At 44.7% G+C, this 18203-nt stretch overlaps 2 protein-coding genes across 7 annotated transcripts in view; one reads left to right on the top strand and one right to left on the bottom strand.

Annotated features, from left to right (window-relative positions):
* Window positions 1-8205, top strand: part of LOC120950429 (putative uncharacterized protein DDB_G0291608) — a 57209-nt gene extending 49004 nt beyond the window's left edge. For 2 of the 6 annotated variants that reach the window (XM_049605273.1, XM_049605274.1), the window contains exons 3-9: window positions 106-382; window positions 463-1554; window positions 1631-1780; window positions 1855-2390; window positions 2499-2704; window positions 2782-2894; window positions 3063-8205. In XM_049605273.1, the coding sequence (XP_049461230.1) occupies window positions 106-382; window positions 463-1554; window positions 1631-1780; window positions 1855-2390; window positions 2499-2704; window positions 2782-2894; window positions 3063-3131 (2443 nt within the window). In that variant the 3' untranslated portion in view covers window positions 3132-8205. The remainder of the gene's footprint in view (window positions 1-105; window positions 383-462; window positions 1555-1630; window positions 1781-1854; window positions 2391-2498; window positions 2705-2781; window positions 2895-3062) is intronic. The other 4 variants (XM_049605277.1, XM_049605276.1, XM_049605278.1 and 1 more) reach the window with 4 other exon arrangements.
* A 4368-nt stretch (window positions 8206-12573) lies between these two features.
* Window positions 12574-14636, bottom strand: LOC120950431 (beta-catenin-like protein 1). Its single transcript, XM_040368442.2, has 3 exons — window positions 14483-14636; window positions 13012-14412; window positions 12574-12948 (listed from the first exon to the last, which is right to left on the bottom strand). Exons 1-3 carry the CDS (start codon window positions 14510-14512, stop codon window positions 12667-12669), a joined length of 1713 nt encoding a protein of 570 aa, XP_040224376.1. The 5' UTR covers window positions 14513-14636; the 3' UTR covers window positions 12574-12666.
* Window positions 14637-18203: the final 3567 nt, after the last annotated feature.

Here is an 18203-nt window from a genome sequence, read left to right as displayed (position 1 = left end):
ACATCCCTCTGGTCCCTCCGAATCCCGAATTTCCGAACAACCACAATCATTCCCCTCCTCCATGCCTCCATGGCTACAAAAAAAAAAAACCCGCCCACCGCGTAGTGACAGCGGCAGTAGTCCGAAAGAGTCATCCTTCACCTACACCTCCAAGTCCCCGCCGGTGCAGTTGCATTCCCCTCCCATAGCGGGCCGCCCGACGGCGGCCACCATACTAATGCCTTACGGTGCTGCTGACGATGGTAGTATTAATAATAGATCTCAACAAATTCTTAGAGCCGGCCCGAGCCACATTGACCGACACCGGATCAATATGGGCGGTAATAGTATGCAGGAGCGCAACCGGCACACGATGAGTGCGTCCTCGATCGATCGCCATCTGGTGAGTTCCTCTATGCAACGGTGGTTTGGCCACTGCCGGCAAGTGTTTTTAATTGCTGCTCGTGTTTTGTGCGTTTACAGAATCACTTCGAGGGGCCATCCAACTCGACGCGCGGCGCGGATCTGCACGGTGGCGACGCACGCTCGGTCCTGTCGATGGACTCGATGCGCAACAGCCGCGACAACAACGGTGGCGCCCGCGAGCGCTTCAGCCCGCACTATCACCCCGGTGGTGGTAGTGGTGGTGGGGGTGGGAGCGGCGGCGGCAATGGTTCCGGACCAGCCGGTGGAAGCAATCAGGGCTCGTCGCCCCCGTACTGCCCGGTGGATGGGATCGGGGGCAACGGTGGCATCAAATCGGACAGCCCGTCGCGCAAGCGGCGGCGTGTTTCGTCCCGGCTGCCGAGCCAATCGCCGCCGGCCGCCATCTGGGAGCAGCGCCGCTCGCCCCGCAACGGTGGCGGCATGATGTCGCTGATGGGCACGAGCGGCGCTAATGGCGGTGGTAATGGGCAGGGCAGCAACGGTGGCTTGGGGAACCATGGCATGAACGGGCACCACAGCATGTCCCAGCAGCAGCAGCAGCAGCAGCAGCCGCAATCGTCGCAAAGCGGCCAGCAGCAGCAGCTGGTACCGCCGCAACTGCACCACCGTGACCATCCACAACCGCATCATCATCACCCGATGCACCATCACCACCATCACTCGCAGCAGCAGCAGCAGCAACAGCAACAGCAGCAGCAGTCTCATCATCACACGAACGGGGGAGGATCGCATCTGCACCCGAGCTCGGGCGGTGGTCTGGCGGCAGCCGTCATATCGCAGCTTCAGTCGCACGCACACCATCCGCAGGGCAGTCCGCCGATCCGGCGGCCCCGCTTCCACCGTGATCAGCAATCGCAGCAGCAGCAGCAGCAGCCTCAGCAGCAGCAACAGCAGCAGCAGCAGCAGCAGCAACGTCCCTGGGAGTCGCTGACGCAGGTGTTCCAACAGGCTCCGGCCGCGCAGGCCCAACATCAACATCCGGCCTCCTCGCTGATGGTCGACATTAACCAGGTGCCGGTCAGTCTGCCGCTCGGCCATCACCACGAGCAGCTGTGGACGTACTCGGCCGGGCCGCACATTTCAATCTGCTCCGGGCACCCGGCCGCACCGCATTTGCCACCGTGTCAGGTGAGGGGACGGCAGCGCTCTCTGCTCTGGAGCTCTTTAACACCTTGACTAACGCCACTGTCCGTTCGTTTTGCAGGTCCATGGCGTGTACTCGCAACCGTTTGCACAGACCTGCGGTATTGGCGGGCATTTCGGGGGCTTTGCCTCGTCCGCTGGGCCGGCACTGGCCGTTCCGCATCCACCACCGCACCAAGCGCACTACCAGCATCCCCATCTGGCACAGCAGGTAAGTGAATGGGCGGGTGTCAGATTAGATTTCCTCATGTATTTACCTCACCTCTCATTTTCCCGCTTCCGTAGCGCACCGACGGCTTGACGCTGGACGGGTTGGAGCATGCCGGCGGGTCACCGTTGCACCTGTCGCCGCTCGCCACCCACGCGCACCATCTGCACGGTGCCTCGCCGCAGATGACGCAGCTGACCGCGGCGGCCCAACCGATCTACATTTCCACCGAGGTAAGTGCCGTGGGCAGTGAGGTGCCCCGAACGGGCGTCACACCCGCCGGAACACTGATCCCACTGATCGCGAACGTCCCGCAGGGTCGCAACTATGAGATACTGCACCGGACGGTTCGCCGGGCGATCACGGCACCGCGGCGCAACTTTGCCCGCTTCCACTGGCCCGGCCCACCCCCGCCGCCGCCGCCACCGCCGCCACCGGCGCACCATCAGCACCACCATCCGGGCCACCACCCGACGCATCACCATCGGCCCCACGCGCCACCACCACCGGCCGCCCTGCAGGCCCATCCGCAGCCGCTCGGCCATCCGCAGCCGGCCCACGTCACGCTGTCGGCCACCACGTCCGCCTACTCGGGCATACTGCTGAACTTCCTGTAAGTGTGCGATAGGCAGCTGGCCATGCCGGCTAGGCCGGCGATCCTTTCCCGACCGCCCTCCCTTCCGCCCCGGAAGTATTCGCCGGACCGCTAACACTAACCCAGACCCGTCCGATGCCCTTTCAGAGCGATGTTCCCGCTGTCCTCGTACGGTCCGCCGGACCTGAACTCGCCGGACTCGAACGAGACGGAAAATTACGAAGCGCTGCTCAGCCTAGCCGAGCGTCTGGGCGAGGCGAAACCGCGCGGTCTGGCACGGCCCGAAATCGACCAACTGCCGAGCTACAAGTTCAACGCAGAAACTCACACCGGTAAGAAGGGCAACACCGGTGATCAGGTGGATGACGTTGCTCACGTGCTTCTCTAACATGGATCCGTTCCGTTTTAGGTGATCAAACATCGTGCGTGGTTTGCATGTGTGATTTCGAGGCGCGTCAAATCCTGCGGGTGTTGCCCTGTTCGCACGAGTTCCATGCTAAATGCGTTGATAAGTGGTTGCGGGTAAGTATATACTGTAGGTGGTAAGAATGGGATAAATTCCCGTTTCTGTTCTACAGATGGCATCAGGACCTCAAAGCATTAATTGTATTTGCAATAGCTCCCAAAATTGCTTTAACCTTAGCGACATCGTCTCATAATAACTATGTTTCCCTCCCCTCCGTTTTACAGTCCAATCGCACGTGTCCAATATGCCGCGGCAACGCGTCGGAGTACTTCGAAAGCAGCGAGGAACAGTAATCATGAACACCGGCACAAACCGACGCAATCGAAAGCCATTCGGTAGGTGTGTATGTGTGCTAGTTTTCGGATTGTGGCAAGTTGGTGTCTACTGCCGCGCGGAGGACGGTGTTGACGAGTTTAAACAAATCTACGTTGTCGTGTTTGTCACCTTTTGCAATATTCTACCAATCAGCGTCTCAGTAAACAAAAACTGCCTCATCAGGAACAGTCCCTGGCAGAGTATGCTTTACGTCTTTCACATTTAAATCGCGCTAGTGAAATCCACTGTAGTGTTTGCCACCCACCAACAGGCTGTTGCTTTTTATCTGGCCTCTTCTTGAGCGCAAAATCGCTAAAGTTTTCCTTTCCTCGATACAGATATGCGAATCTCAAGCAGCAGTAAGCTCACAAACACACATAAAAATATCTTACGAAAGCTTGTTAAGTGGTTTTGTGTAAGTTTTTGCTTTACTAACATCATTTGAATTGCTGCCACCTCAAAGTTACTAACGAGAACACTTTATAGAAGAGTTTTGCGAGTGAAAACAAGAGTCTGTTGCATGTGGTAACAGGAATAAATCTATGAGCTACATATGTGGATGTTTCCTTTCCAAATTAGGTTATTGTTTGTAGATGCTTTAGAAGAGTTTGCAAACGATATGGATAAGCGTGTCCTGCAATTAGGTTACAAATGGAATGGCAATAATACAACGGCAACAATGGCAGCGTTATGAATTCAATGTTATTCCTATGTTTTGCACCTGTTTTGCCAGCAGGAGAGAGGGAGTAAATTCAAACTGCGACGATTCAGCAAAAAACAAAAGTGCGCTAATTGCGAGCAGCAACCACAAGCATAATATTAAACTGCAAACAAAACAAAACAATGGTTATCCAAGCGAATAATCAGTGAAACCACGATAGAACCCGGAATGACAATGCAAACGCCATTTCGCAACCACCCAAGAGCAATAATTCGAAAACAACAAACAAAGCAACCAAGCTCAGTCAACGTATACAACACACAATTGTTTTCATATGCCATAATATAAGTAGCGAATGGGGAACGATATAATACTGCTAACTATGTATAGCATTACAAACATGCAACAATATTGTTATGCAACAACCAAAAAAAAGGAAAAAAAAATCTCAAAAAGGAACATTTTTATTCCAATGTCCAATGGCGCGTTTGACAATGGCACTACGTCAACAGTACGGCAAGATTTGCTACAAAATTTTAAACACTTTTAAAAAGTCTATTACAGCACCTGACTATTGCTTTTTATCGGTATTGTTCTGTTTCAATGCGGTTGTTTTTTCTTCATCATACTTTAACGGTTTTTTGAGTAGTAAATCGCGTATCGTAACATTCTTACGTCTGTTTTCTTGCTTAACAAACAAACAACAAACAACTATCCTAGTTAAGTTGCATTTTTTAAAACACAATTTGTTGTTCGTTTAATCGACCGGATTACACGCACCACGGTAGAAGATGATTGTGTGCCATCACGGGTGGCCTCATAGGTTTATGTCTATATTTAGTGTGTAACCCATGTAAGCAAACGTTCAGCAGTCGGTTCGTGTAGCTGTTTGCATGGTTGTGGTTTTTATAGTATCAAAATAATTTTATACTTATCGAAATGCTTGATCAACGAATAACCTGTGTGTACACACCTCTCAAGTCGGTGAAATAGCAATGAACAGTAATGATTGTTAAAACATACGTAGGACCAATGCCATAATAGTCACGATATTCGATATAAGCAAATAGTATGACCACAAGAGCAAGTTAGAATCTTTTATCTTGTTTTTGTTTGTTTTATCACTAACAAATCTCGTAATGATCAATTTCAACCAGAGTTACCTTACACATATTGGTTTTGCCTCGATAGCATTTTACATTATAGCAATCGCTTAAGCTCTTTCTTCTACTATCGCCACCAACGTTATGTTTTGTGAAGGACCAACCCACGAACCTATAGTTTTGTCATACTTTTGTAATTTGTAAGGTCAGATTTTCATGCACTTTTCATCAGCGCTGTTCTGCTCTACTGCTTATAATGCTTCTTTAACAATCGTTGCACGTGTACGGTCGAGACTAGGCAGAGAACTGGATATTCAAAATCATTCCATTAGGCAAACCATTAAGGCTTGTAAGTCACGCGGATTGAACAAGATTTGCGACAAACTTCCAATCAGAGGAGTGCAAATATTTTAAACGTGGTGTTTTGTGTTGTTTCTCTTCATACCTTTTTTTTTACTGATAATGCATTTTAAAGTTGCTGTGGAAATTCCTATCTTATTTTTTTGTTTCAATCTATTCTATAAGCACACCATTAGCCCATTTTTATCTCAGGACAAGTATCGTTTTTTTTTTTATTTTACAAAAGCACCAATGCTAGATTTGCAAGTACAGTTTTAGTTGATATGATCGTGTGCACAGATTTGATTCGAATAACGGATGCAACAATCAGCAATCAACAAAACAGAAAAAGCTTTGAATCTTCCGTTCAGTTCCTGGGAGCTTCGATTTATGTTTCACTGGAGCGCTTTATGATCTCGAATGAATTGCATGCGCGCGCGTGCGTGTTTGTGTGTTATTAAACCGTTCGCAAGCAAATCTGTACTATCTATCACGTAGGTTATTTTAATTTTAATAAACATGCACGCACACGCAGACAAACCGTGGCCCATCCCGTCGAGGATGTGGTCGGTTAAGCAATCATCCCTTTTATTGCCTTTCCATTAATCCATAAATGCCATTCAGCTTTATTAATATAGCAATGTTATAGTTGTTACGCGTTTAGTGATTAATTACTTGTTTCATTAAGTCATATCCTGCTCTTTTTTCAATGGTTTGTTTCGGGGTTTTAATGTTTATGTTTCTACAAATGTCCAGTGGTATGGCTAGCAATTCCATATCGTACATGTTTCTGCGTGTTTTTAAAATCATAATCACGATGTTTGTTGTTTGACATTGAACAGCCAACAGCAATAAAACCAACTTTTGTTGTATCCGAGAGATGTTACAGCAAAACGTAAATTGAAACCAATTTACACTCTCTTCCTCTCCCTCCAATTGCTCATTCGCTCCCGGTAGATTTTAGTTGTGTTCAATGTTGCGTTGCCGAATGCAACGAATGCGTAACAAACAAAACAAACATAAAGAAGAAAAAAAAACGCTAAACCTATTGAATGTGATTTTGGTACAATATTAGCTTAGAGGAAATCGATAAATTGAAACGTTTTGTATGTAGTATGTGTGTGTGTGTGTGCATGTGTGGTAAAAAGGATAAAAAATATGTTTCTAAAAAAATCGTAAAACAAAATCCGTCATCCTGGCGCGTCGGTAGAAAAGTAGTTGCGGTGGCGTATGCATTAATGCGCAGGGAATAATACAAATACGAGCACTTTCCATAATCGACACAGCAGAACAGACCCCAGCACGTGTCGCGGATGGAAGTGACGATTGCAGGAAGCTAATTATATCTTAAATGATTATCAATAAGAAGACAAGTACATTTTAAAATGGGATCAATGGATAGGTTTAAAGAGAGAATCACGCTTATGATGCGCGCTTGTGATGGTTTTCGTATTTCAGTCTCTTTTTGTAGTGTTTTTTCTCTCCTTTCTTTCTTTCTTGTTTCACTTTGCAAACTTTCTACCGCTCCCTGTAGTTTGTAACACTAGCCTCTAATTACAAAAAAAAAACCAAAACCCGGAAAAGTGCTATCTTTTCGGGATAGGAGCAAAAAAAACTCTCTCACACACACGGGCTTTTATATATAAGCCGCGCAGAATGTTTTTTGGACAATATGTAAAACTAACTGTAACTTTCGTACGACACGGCACAAATTCTACTGCTATAGTAGCACCCACTGTTGTTGTAAAATCTCATCTCACCTATCGAAACCACACCACACCACACTATGCACGCTATGTTGTAATATCGCCTGTAACAGAACTGCCGTGAATGTGTAAAATCCGTGACCGTGTGAATGAGACCGCGTGTGTGTGAATGCGTACGATTATCAGGCCGCATTATCAGGCGACGCCGACAATCGTTTGTGTGTGCAAGGATATGCCGAATGAATGGGGTAATTATTAACAAAGAAGAAAAGTGTTTAAGTAAACAAAGTAACAGCAAAGCATTATTGTGTGCCCCTCCTACATTCTGGACTGATCTTTATATATATACATATGATAAAAACAAAAAAAACAAAAGTACATATAAATATATATATACATTACGGTAAAGCAGACGTGTACAATGCAATGAAAAACAAACAAACAAAACGAACGAATAAAAAGAAAAGGGAACGCTCGAAAAGAGTATGCGTATTACCATATATCGAACCATTTTCCACCCCCAGCGCTAAAAAAAAAGAAAAGAACAACAACATTCCACAGTATTGTCACTAACCCCTTTGAAGCCAAATAGCGAAAAATGCATGTAAACTTAAATTACACCAAATAATACAGAAACAAATGAGAGTGCAGCACACCACACAGAGAGAGAGAGAGAGAGCAGTGTGAATGCCATCGCCATTCAGGTGGTGTACATTCTGAAATGGAGAAAAAAATCAAACAAAATAACAAAAAAATAAACTAAACTATAGCAAAACTAAATGTGCGCAATTTTGCTGTAGCGTGTGTGTAGAGTGACGTGACTTTTAGTGGTTTCCATGTTGAATAATAAGAGAAAAAGCGAAGAAAACAGAGAGAGAGAGAGATAGGAAGGAAGGGAAAAATAGGAACAAACAAAAACATAAGAAAATACATCCGCCCTGTTTAGTAGTCTTTAAAATGCCACTAGCCTTGGTTGTTGCAACAAAAGGCATAAGCGTGTGAAAACAAACAAAAAATGCAACAGAAACAAAATAGAATTTCCTGCATACAAAAGTCACAACCAAAAGAAACATATAAACCATCGGCAGCGTTCTAAATACACCCGTACACTCACACATTACCTTGTATCTTCCTTATATTTTAACAATGTTCAATATTCATTAGTAAATGGGTGACCGAAATCAATCACTGCTAGATAATAGACAGGGCAGGGACAGATGTGCATGAAAGTATAGAACAACAACAACAGCAACAAAAAAAACAGGAAATTTTAAACAATGCATTAAAAACAAACATACAAAATCCCAACCATACGCAAACCACTAACAAAAGTGCACCCGGGGATGTAAAGGGTTAAAACAAGGCCAGAATTTCAACGTAACACATAGAGAGAGAGACAAAACAAAATTAAAATGCATTTCCGCTGCTGCTAGATGTGATAAACTTTAATGAGGTAAAACAAACAAGTATATATGACAAGAAAGAAAAGAAAAAAAACACAAATAAAAACAAAAACCATTAACATATAGTTTAGTACCGTACCAAGATGATGTCCAAGAGAGAGAGAGAGAACGAGAGATAACAGGAGAAAGAGTGTTGCTAACAAAACAATAAAACTAAATAAACCACCAATGCAAATTTCTCTTTCTGGCTAACCATCCCACTACCCTCTGCTCTGCCATATTACTATCGCTACACCCCCCTCTGCCCTGCTCCATGCATGCTCCAATGCTATTATTTAGTTATGCCTAAATGCGTTTAAACATGCGTCTGTTTGACATTTTATAAGAGCACAAACAATAACAATATTCGCTCGACACACGTTCCTTTAGCATCCTTCTACACGGAGTATACTTAAGTTATACTAATCCTGCTCAGCGTACGTACATGCATACACAGCCAACACAGTTTATGGTGGTGGTTTATGGAGTTTAATCGCTTGGCGACAGCCCCCAAGGATACGCCTACTATGCGTGCACTAGCGCATGCACTATGTGCTGTCTGTTTGCGTCCAATTTTTCTTACAATTGCCATATTTCCATCCAATGTTTTATTCGTTATCTCCTGATTGTGTTTGTGGATGTGTATGTGTGTGTGTGTGTTTTTTTCCTCATGTTCATAGTAACGCATGCATTGATAGTGTATCTACAAAGCGATTCTTTGTAGAATGAGTGAGAAAATCTATCGGAAAAACGTATGTCGGGTGGATATAACACAACTACCCAAAGCAAAACATAAGAAATAAGTGATAGCAAAAAAAAAGAAATGATTGATCATTGCTGCTGCTTCACGATGGTTATTTCCCACCTGTCGTCAACTGTCTAGAGTTGCATGATGTGGTGTCGCGTACACGCACTACGAGCTTCTAATCAATTCGTGGTATCCATTACTGTGTGAATTTTGGCGCATTCGACCTGTACATAGCTTCGTTCGTCCAATACAAATAGTGTCAGCAATCGATAAGTCCATAATCTTACAGTGCACGTGCATCCTGTAGTACGAGTACGGAATGCAATAGCAGAGATCGTAGGGGGAAGTAGGGAACAAACAAACAAAAAGGCAACATTTCACAATGGCAATAAACGAAACAGTGCAGTTTTCCTTTGATGTAGCTTACTTATTACGAGTAAAACCTCACTGGCGGGGAAAACAAAATCATCCAATGCCAATCCAGCCTGTACGATGTGCGCTAGTTTAATATGGTGTAACGATAGTAGTGGCGTTATGGCACAGCAAAAGCAAAAAGACTATTAAAGAAAAACATTATTTAACAAAACCACTACAAAAAACCGAAAACTCACTCGATACACACACACACTCACAAATTTGCAACAAAAAAATGCAGCCCCTTTAGAGACAAGTGCGCTGTTGTAGCATGTATAAATATCTATATTTTGGGTGTGCCTTTTTATACATTGTACAATTTTGAATGTGGCCACGTAATGATGTAAATGTATTTCAAAAAATTAAACCAATGAAAAACAAAAGGAAAGCAACAAAAAGAAGAAGAAAAAACATAAAAAATATTAATATCGAAAGTATATTGCAAAACTAGATACTTGTTTTGGTAATGTTTTATTCTTCCGTTGGAACGTGTTGTTTGATTTGTGTTGGGCTTGCTATTGTTTTCTCTCTCTCTCTATATATATATATATATATATATATATATATATATATATATATATATATATATATATATATATATATATATATATATATATATATATATATATATATATATATATATATATATATATATATATATATATATATATATATATATATATATATATATATTTGCGTTTATTTGTCTCCCACCTTTATAATAGTATATTCGCTGAATGTGTCTACACTTTTATATTCTTAAAACGGTTTTAAGTTCGTGTAGTGTAAACAATGTGTTTTTTTTTGTGTTGTTTTATTATTTACGAATACGTTGGCGGATTGCATCATAGCTGTAGTTGAATCTGCCAGCAAAATACGTTTACTTTAATATTTTACTACACACTTATAGCCATCTTTCGCATTCACATGGTGATTTGTATTGTCTGTTTCAAATCTTTTTACATTATTTACGCTCTTGCTTTTAAACAACATATTTGCCAACTAGAAAACTATTGATGTGTAAAGCGTGTTATGCATCTATTAAGAAGCGCTTTTTATTCTTACCCACATTTTTTCCTCTCTTATACTAGCTTTAATTCCTATTTGCCCTCCCAATACGAGGGTTTTCTGTCTTTTGTTCCCGGTTTCGATTACACCCATTACTATGTTTATCCATATATTTGAGAATGATAAGTGTGTTGTGTGAGAGTTATCTAATTGCGAGCCGTTACGAGACGGAAGTATATTCGTTTGCTTGCTTGGAATCGTGTAAAAAAAACCAACGGGTTCACTGCTTTCACTCTCTGCAAGCGCAGCAGAGAATGTAATCTTTCCTAGCCTCTTCCTAGTTGGTTCTTTGAATGGTTCTGTCTTACGAGAGCATACAATAGTTTGTTAGGAAGTTTCTCCACTCGTTTCACCTTCTTTTCACACGCTGTACGTTGTCCTGCGTTATTATATATATAGTCGAAGGCGTATTATCGCTGGCTTTAGTACGTAGCAAAAACAAAAAAGCAAAAAAAAAACGAATGTCTCTTTTTCCAACTGTTCATCATCCATCTCTCTGTATGCAATGTACTGTTGTTGTTACTACCAAATTGCTACACTTCTTGTACAACTAACCAACGGGTGTTTGGGAGGTGCATTCTATTTGTCTTTTTTTATACAATTTCTATAAATATCTAGCTGTATCTGTTCGTGTAGATCATGTTGTTTGTGCAAGTATATCATCATTTGGGACTGCTGCTCTGCTGATCCTCCATTTATCACTTGTTTGACCCATCGCCGACGAGCACGGGCGTGTGTGTGTGCGCTTCGGATATCCTAGTTCCGTTTCCCTACTACTCCTATTTGCTATATGCTTGTACTAAACATGCGTTAAAGGTTTAATCTTTTGGAGAAGAAAAAAAATCATCCACCAATACTATTAGTGCACTCGCAGCACCACGCAGACATTAGACGGCGCGAGGCGCTTTGGGTGGATTGGAACGCATCAAGACGGCCACAAGCAAACGATAGCACATCAAACTGCGTATGATTGAATGATTGGTTTAAAATTGTACGTACCAAGTAGCCAAGCAGTGTAAAATATCCGGAAAAGGAAGCTTATCAATGGGCGACCGTAATTGTGCCGCAATATGTGCCCGTTGTTTGCAGATCAGCCAAGGGGCCACATTTGGAGGGCGAACCAAATGCACAGTTCCAATGCCAAGACCGCATTTTTGGCCGATACTGTGCGATACATTTGGCGGAACAGGTACAATTGATGCAATAATATAATTATCACAGTAAATAGGAACATATGGAATTAGAAAGAAGAAAAAACGATGTCTATTACAGTATCAAACAAGAAAAAGCGCAGCCACACGTTACAAAATGTAGTCAAATCAGAACAGAACAGGTAGATGTGAAGTGAAAATAGAAATTCCAATTCAAGACAGAACTAGGAAGAGGAGCACCGGGGACTACAATGAAGCAAATTTGACGATAATGTAAAAAAAAAACACACACACACACACTTATTTGGGCCCCTTTAGCCAAGCCAAGAGCAAACGAAACAAAATAACATCATTCACTTCCTGCAACACTTACCGAAAATGAAATCCAATAAAGATGCGTATATAATTGTCGATTGGTATGGTTTTGCGAGTAAGTCACTTCTTCCGCCATCGTTGTACGTTCCGCCATTTAGCCAAAGATTGAGTAAGTGAAAATACTTAAAAAGGTTTGGTAACTAGCGTGAACGCGATTGCTGGGTATGTTTTACACCATCGCAGTTCACACTGGAACTTTGGGCTGTGGTGATCAGTGTGCGCGTCGTGCTCTGTTGGCAGTGAGTGGTTGAATCTAGTGATGTGTTCTTATTAGTTTGTGAAATTTAAAGAATAGTTAAATATTATACTTCCTGTAGTGAACTGAAGCTTGAAATTCTTTCACAGAACTGTCCTGGGGTAAGTAGAGTGCAAAAAATAACGGCCCGATTTTAACAACATTATTTCAATTCAACTCAATTACATGGAAATGGTTTTCCATTTTCGAGTCATTTCCGGTTTATTGAACGTTGTAAGGGTTTTATAATCGAGAGCTAACCGACCTCTCTCTAGAACCGATCAATCAGCTGCAGTATGTGGGACTGCTCCTGTTCGCGCCAATCGCTATCGTTAGCGTCGCCCAAATTGCCCGCATACTCGCGCATCACGTTGCGTATCATTTTCATCGACCCGTTGTGAAGGTTCAGAATCTTTAGGACGCGCTGCTTCACCACATCCGTGCAGCTGATCTCGAGGATCACGTAATCGACCAGCTGCAGTGTGAAGAGACCGCCGGAGAGACGCTTCACGTACACCATGTCGTCGTCCTGCTCCTCGTCCTCATTGTTGCGCTGGGAGGGGGGGAAAGAGAACACCGTTAAACCGTTGCAATAGACTATTGGCAAGCCACTTACCAGCTCCTGATCGATCTCACGGTCCATCGCTTCCACCTTGTCCAAATACTTGCGGTGCAGTTCCATCAGTCGTTCCACCTTCTCGAAATCGTTCTCGGTAAACTTCGACAGCAGGCGCTGCCGCTGCGAACCTTTGCAGTTGCGCAGCATGCTGGCAATGATGGAGACGATGTGCTCCTCGTGCTCGTCCGTGCTGAGCAGGCGCTTCTTGCTCCGTTTCGGCGTCTTCATGAACAGCGGAAAGATCGTGCGCAGGCCGAGAATGTCGACGAACTTGTTGCAATTGTCGCGCCCGTCCGGTCCGGCCATCGCGTGATCCAGCACCTTCAGCGACCCGTTGCGCGAGAGCTTCTTCTCGCGCAGCATCAGGTTCATCAGCTGCAGGCCCTCGCCTTTGAGGAACTTTTCCCGATTCTCCTTCGCCATCAGCGCCGAGCAGAGGCTGTTGAACAGGTTCTCCATGAACTCTTGCTCCTCCGCCGAGCTCGGATCGTGCCGCTTGTAGGCGGCCAGCTGCTGCAGCAGCACGTCGATGCCGTCTATGTTGCCCAGCGTGATGCGGTTCGCGTTCGTGTCCTGCACCAGTATCGACAGCATTTCGCTGCAGTACAGCTTGTTTGCGTCGAACGGCATCTTGGCGCGCAGCCGCTTCAGGATCCACTGCAGCAAACCCTGTTCGGCCACTTCCTTCGCAATGTCGGCCTTCACCTCGATCAGATTCTCGAAGATGGCGAGCGTGTTGTGCACACCGTCCGCTTCCTCCTTCACAGACTCATCTAGGCGCTCCAGGTTCTGCACAAGCAGCCCGGCAGCCTGCTGGTTGCGCAGCGCCTCGATCAGCGTCTCCGTACCGTCCAGGCTTTCGTGCAGGATGTCCACATCGGTAAGCTCCTGGAGCAGATTGACCACCGCCACGCTGATGTCCGAGTTTTGGTGCGACAGCAGGTCCAGCAAACTGGCCACACCGTTCAGCTCGACCAGCAGCGGGTACAGATCCGGCACGGTGGCGACCGCGTGCAGCTCCTGGATGGCGTCGTTCAGCTCAATCTCGCTTTCCATGAACTTTTCGGCACTGTCCGGGAACTTGATGCGCATCTCCTGGTTCTTCAGCACGCGCTTTTCGAACAGCAGGAGCATCCGTTTGAGACCACCCTCATCCAGCACCTCTCCGTCGGGCTCCTCGGTTTCGACAAATTTCAGAATGTTCAGCCGTTCCTCCTCGGTGATTTGTGGCTCCTTGGTGGGCAGTGCGGGAATTCCTCGTGCGCTTACGCTTTGTTCCGTTCGGTTGACCTTTTTCGGTGGCTGGCTGCGGGCTGCCGGTTCCGGCGAGTGTTCATCGTCATCGTCGTTTTGCTGATCCCTTTCAAAATCGGACGGGCGCTTTGGGGTTTGCTCGGGCTGCGACGAAGTGGTAAAATGCGGTGAGAAAGCTGTGAATGCAGTAAAATCCATATTGAATATCACTTACCTTGAAAGAAAGCAGCTCTCCTACATCCATTGTGCTCAGTGCGTCTGGTGGCTATGCGGTTTGTTTTCGGCGAGCAGAATGTAAACAATTCGACAGTACCCCGCACCCTCCCTCAGAAACCCATGCTCAAAAAACCGTCGCAAAACCGTCACAAAACGTCAAAACCGACGTCCGCAAGTACTGAAAAACGGCGTCGCCAGCGAGCGAAACTCGCATCGTTTTCGACGCTGTGGCGACGGTTGTTTTTGACGTTTTGCGACGGTTAGTGAGGCCTGCGGGAAATTGCTCGGCACTGCCCTGTCGGAAATGATGCAAAAGAGCGCGAGATTCAGCTGTCAAACAGCTCGGTACAAAATTTGAAATTACCGTTGGCACGGGCCATTGCTGCTACAAAGCGCGGACATGATTCAACCCAAGTGATATGAAACCACATGAATGCATTGTTAATTTGATGGCCCAAATTCATCGAACTGTTGAACAAACGCCAGGAACGAAAGTTTTAAAATTGTGTACTTTTTATTTCCTATACACAACATTTACATTTAACAAAGCATTATATATCTCATATATTTTCATCATTGTGTTGTTGCTCTCATTCCCTTTACTCTCCTGCGTTGGCTCGTTCCCTCCCCCGTTTCCTCTTGATTACTATCGGTTTACCTCCATTGTTGTAAGCCCCCTCTCGCTGTATGCAAGGGCATTGAATTAGTGTTGGTTGATTCATTTTCTTTCCATTAGTAATATTCTTAGAAGGATTCAATTAATGAATTAATAAATTTAAATATATGCTATAGTGACACTTTATCATCTGTTGTCCTGCGAGCTGTGTAGCTCTTCCTCGCGCGCGCTCCTTTACTGTTCGAGTGGCTCCTTCCGCCCTATCTGCCCCAGAATCTGCCGCCGCTTGCATACTGTAACGTTTCATAATTGGCCAATTTCTACTAGCTCTAGTACTGAGTATTTAATCTAACCATCGAACAGAGTACGTTCCGCATTTAATGCGCTATCAGATTCGCTTCCTTAATTCATGCAGTAGGCAATACGAGGAAGAAACCCATAACCATGCATCTCTACAGTGGTGTATCGGTGCTTGCGGTGGCACCGAGCAGCAGTATTGTTGTTGAGATTAAAGGACCAATTTCGCAGTGTAACTTAAGTTAGGTAGATAAAAAGGTTTGGATTTTGGTTTTATTGTTCTTATTTATCTGCAGCTTTTGCTTAGTTGTTGTGGTGTGTGAAGCGTTACTTAGTATGAACATGTAGAATTCGTTGCAAGGTTTGCTCTTGTTACGCATACACACATCGCCGACCTCGTTTGTAATAGAACGAATCGAAAAGCAATGCAGTGTCGTACAATCGCGCATGGAAATGAATGCAATACATATGTGGATTAACTGTGGTTTAGTGGTAAGTTGCCTTCTCTAGTCCGTTAAATGGTGCTTTACATAGTGCCGGCTCTGCCATCTCGTTCCTTGCGTCTTGCCGCGCGTGTTACTATTTGATTTGATTGAAAAAATCGTAGCCCGTACTATTCTCTTGTGTTGCATTGTGCACATAGCCTTGCGGAAAGGCCAGACCATTTGCGCAGCCTTTGCTCTGTGGAATGCAATATTTAGTTTGTAGTTTTGTTTTTTGTTTCATTTGTTAGGTTGTTTGTTTTCCTTGGTGCAGATCCCAAGATCAGCCACCCACTTATTACGCTACAATATATCGCTAATAGAAGCTTAAAGGTAAAGGATCTGAATGTTATTCAGCGTAACCCCCGCACAAACATAGGTTGTATTTAGAAAGAGTGTGTACTTAAAGGATCAATTTGTTCTCTGCCGCCGCATCTAGTTATTGATTAACTGCTACTACATCTCTCATTAAGTGCTGCTACGAAGAATTGTGATTGTTTCGTATCGGTAACGGGAAGGAACGCTTCCGAATGCCCTAAACCGTTGTCGGATTTTGAAATCGGACAGCGTCGCATCGGTCGGTTTGCCGCTCCTAGCGTACGTCATTTAGGCCTACTACTTAGCTATGGGTTTGCTCTGGGTCTAACTTCCAACACAACAACGTACATAGCGTTCGATCTACAAATACTGGGGTTTCGCGGTGAAGGATTGCAAGTGCAAGCGATCGCGATGCCTAGAATGGTGAGCCGCACGTACATATTTCGTTCTTAGTACACAAGGTCAAAGAATTGTGAATGTTATTAAAGGATGAACTCCAAGAGCAAGAGCTAGAAGCAATCGCAACCACAGATGTGGTTGGATGCATTTTGCAGCAGATCTTGGCGCACGGTTGTGTTTTCCATTTTCCTCCAGGAGCAGCAAGCAACAGCGTGTGCTGGCGTGTGCTGAATGTCTGGGATCGTCAATTGTTGCCTCTAGTTTCGTTGAGCTTTTCACCGATGAACGTTAGGCTGTGTGCTTTTCTGTTTAGTACGCGAAATTCATAATTATACTATCACTTAGTCAAATTTGGAACATGCTTACTAAATACCCCTACTGCTACGCTGTCTGTCTGTCTGTCCGTTTAGCTTATCTTGGGTTTTGCTTCCTAATGATTGATAATGTTTGAAAAAACAAATGCTATCCCTCCCCGTCGCTCTTATCAACACGTATCAACGTGAGCACGTGAGCAGAGGAGCGCTCGTTGGCTCGAGGATGTGGCACGCTCCTAATGCTTACACTAAAAACGTCAGCGATCAGCTTACCCTCTTTCTATCTTCAGCTGCTACACTGACTGACTGTCCGCTTCTGCAAAGCCCGATTTGCTGATTTGCTACTACTCATTAACGGTGAACGGCTAGCACACGAAACGGAGCAAAAACGAACGCGGTATGCTTGAAAACACACTAAGCTTGATTACTAACGGACGACCAATTCTCGGTGTGTTCTTGGCAAGCCTTGAGGGGATGAAGAAGATACAGTGGATACATACTCTAAACCGCCAGATGGCCGCAGGGTGCTCGCTAATATCATGTGTGTAATTGCAGTTCCTACCACGTTGCTACGCCCGGTATTACTACTCCTTACGGTTATCAATGCCATCGATAGTATTTGCGCTACTGGGGGTTTTGCATGTTTGCTGTTTCCAGTTGCTGTGAGTTGGATTTATTCGGCCATCACACAACTGGCCAACTGCCATTTTACACCGCTCCACCACCAATGTGAATCTCACAATAAAAAATATACCTTTTCATAAAACCGGTCATAAAGTCTAAGCTTAAATGATATGTATTATGAATATTATTTTTATCCGTCCGTTCACTCCTGACCGTTTCTTGGTTTAGCTTGCTGTTGATGCTATGTTTCACACAAACAATCTCTCGCATGGGTTTGGCTCTGAGTTTGGTTGATTTAAGATACCTCTTGCTTGTTTCGCTTTAAAGGCAGGCAATGTCTCAAATAAATAAATCGTATCAATGAAGCTTCAACAGGGAAGAAGCAAACCATACTACGAGTAATACCATATCTTCTGCTCCCCTGGAGGAACACACAGAACAATTCTATCAGTTCCAAACCCACGAGAACCGTTCTTTTGTTGGCTTATCCACAGACCCACATTGCGCAGTGCGCTCATTCGCTCAATGCGCTGCCACTCGCTACTGCTATACTCGAACAGAAATCGATCTCACTTACACTGTCTAAAACTGTCCCGACATGATTCAGGATTCACTGAAGGTCCTGTCAGCAGTATTTCCTAACTTCGACGCACATACGAGCATATGTGA

This window comes from Anopheles coluzzii, chromosome 2, assembly GCF_943734685.1.
Source record: "Anopheles coluzzii chromosome 2, AcolN3, whole genome shotgun sequence".
Lineage (NCBI taxonomy): Eukaryota > Metazoa > Arthropoda > Insecta > Diptera > Culicidae > Anopheles > Anopheles coluzzii.
Note: the sequence above shows the minus strand (reverse complement) of the source record. Positions and strands in the feature narration are given on the sequence as shown.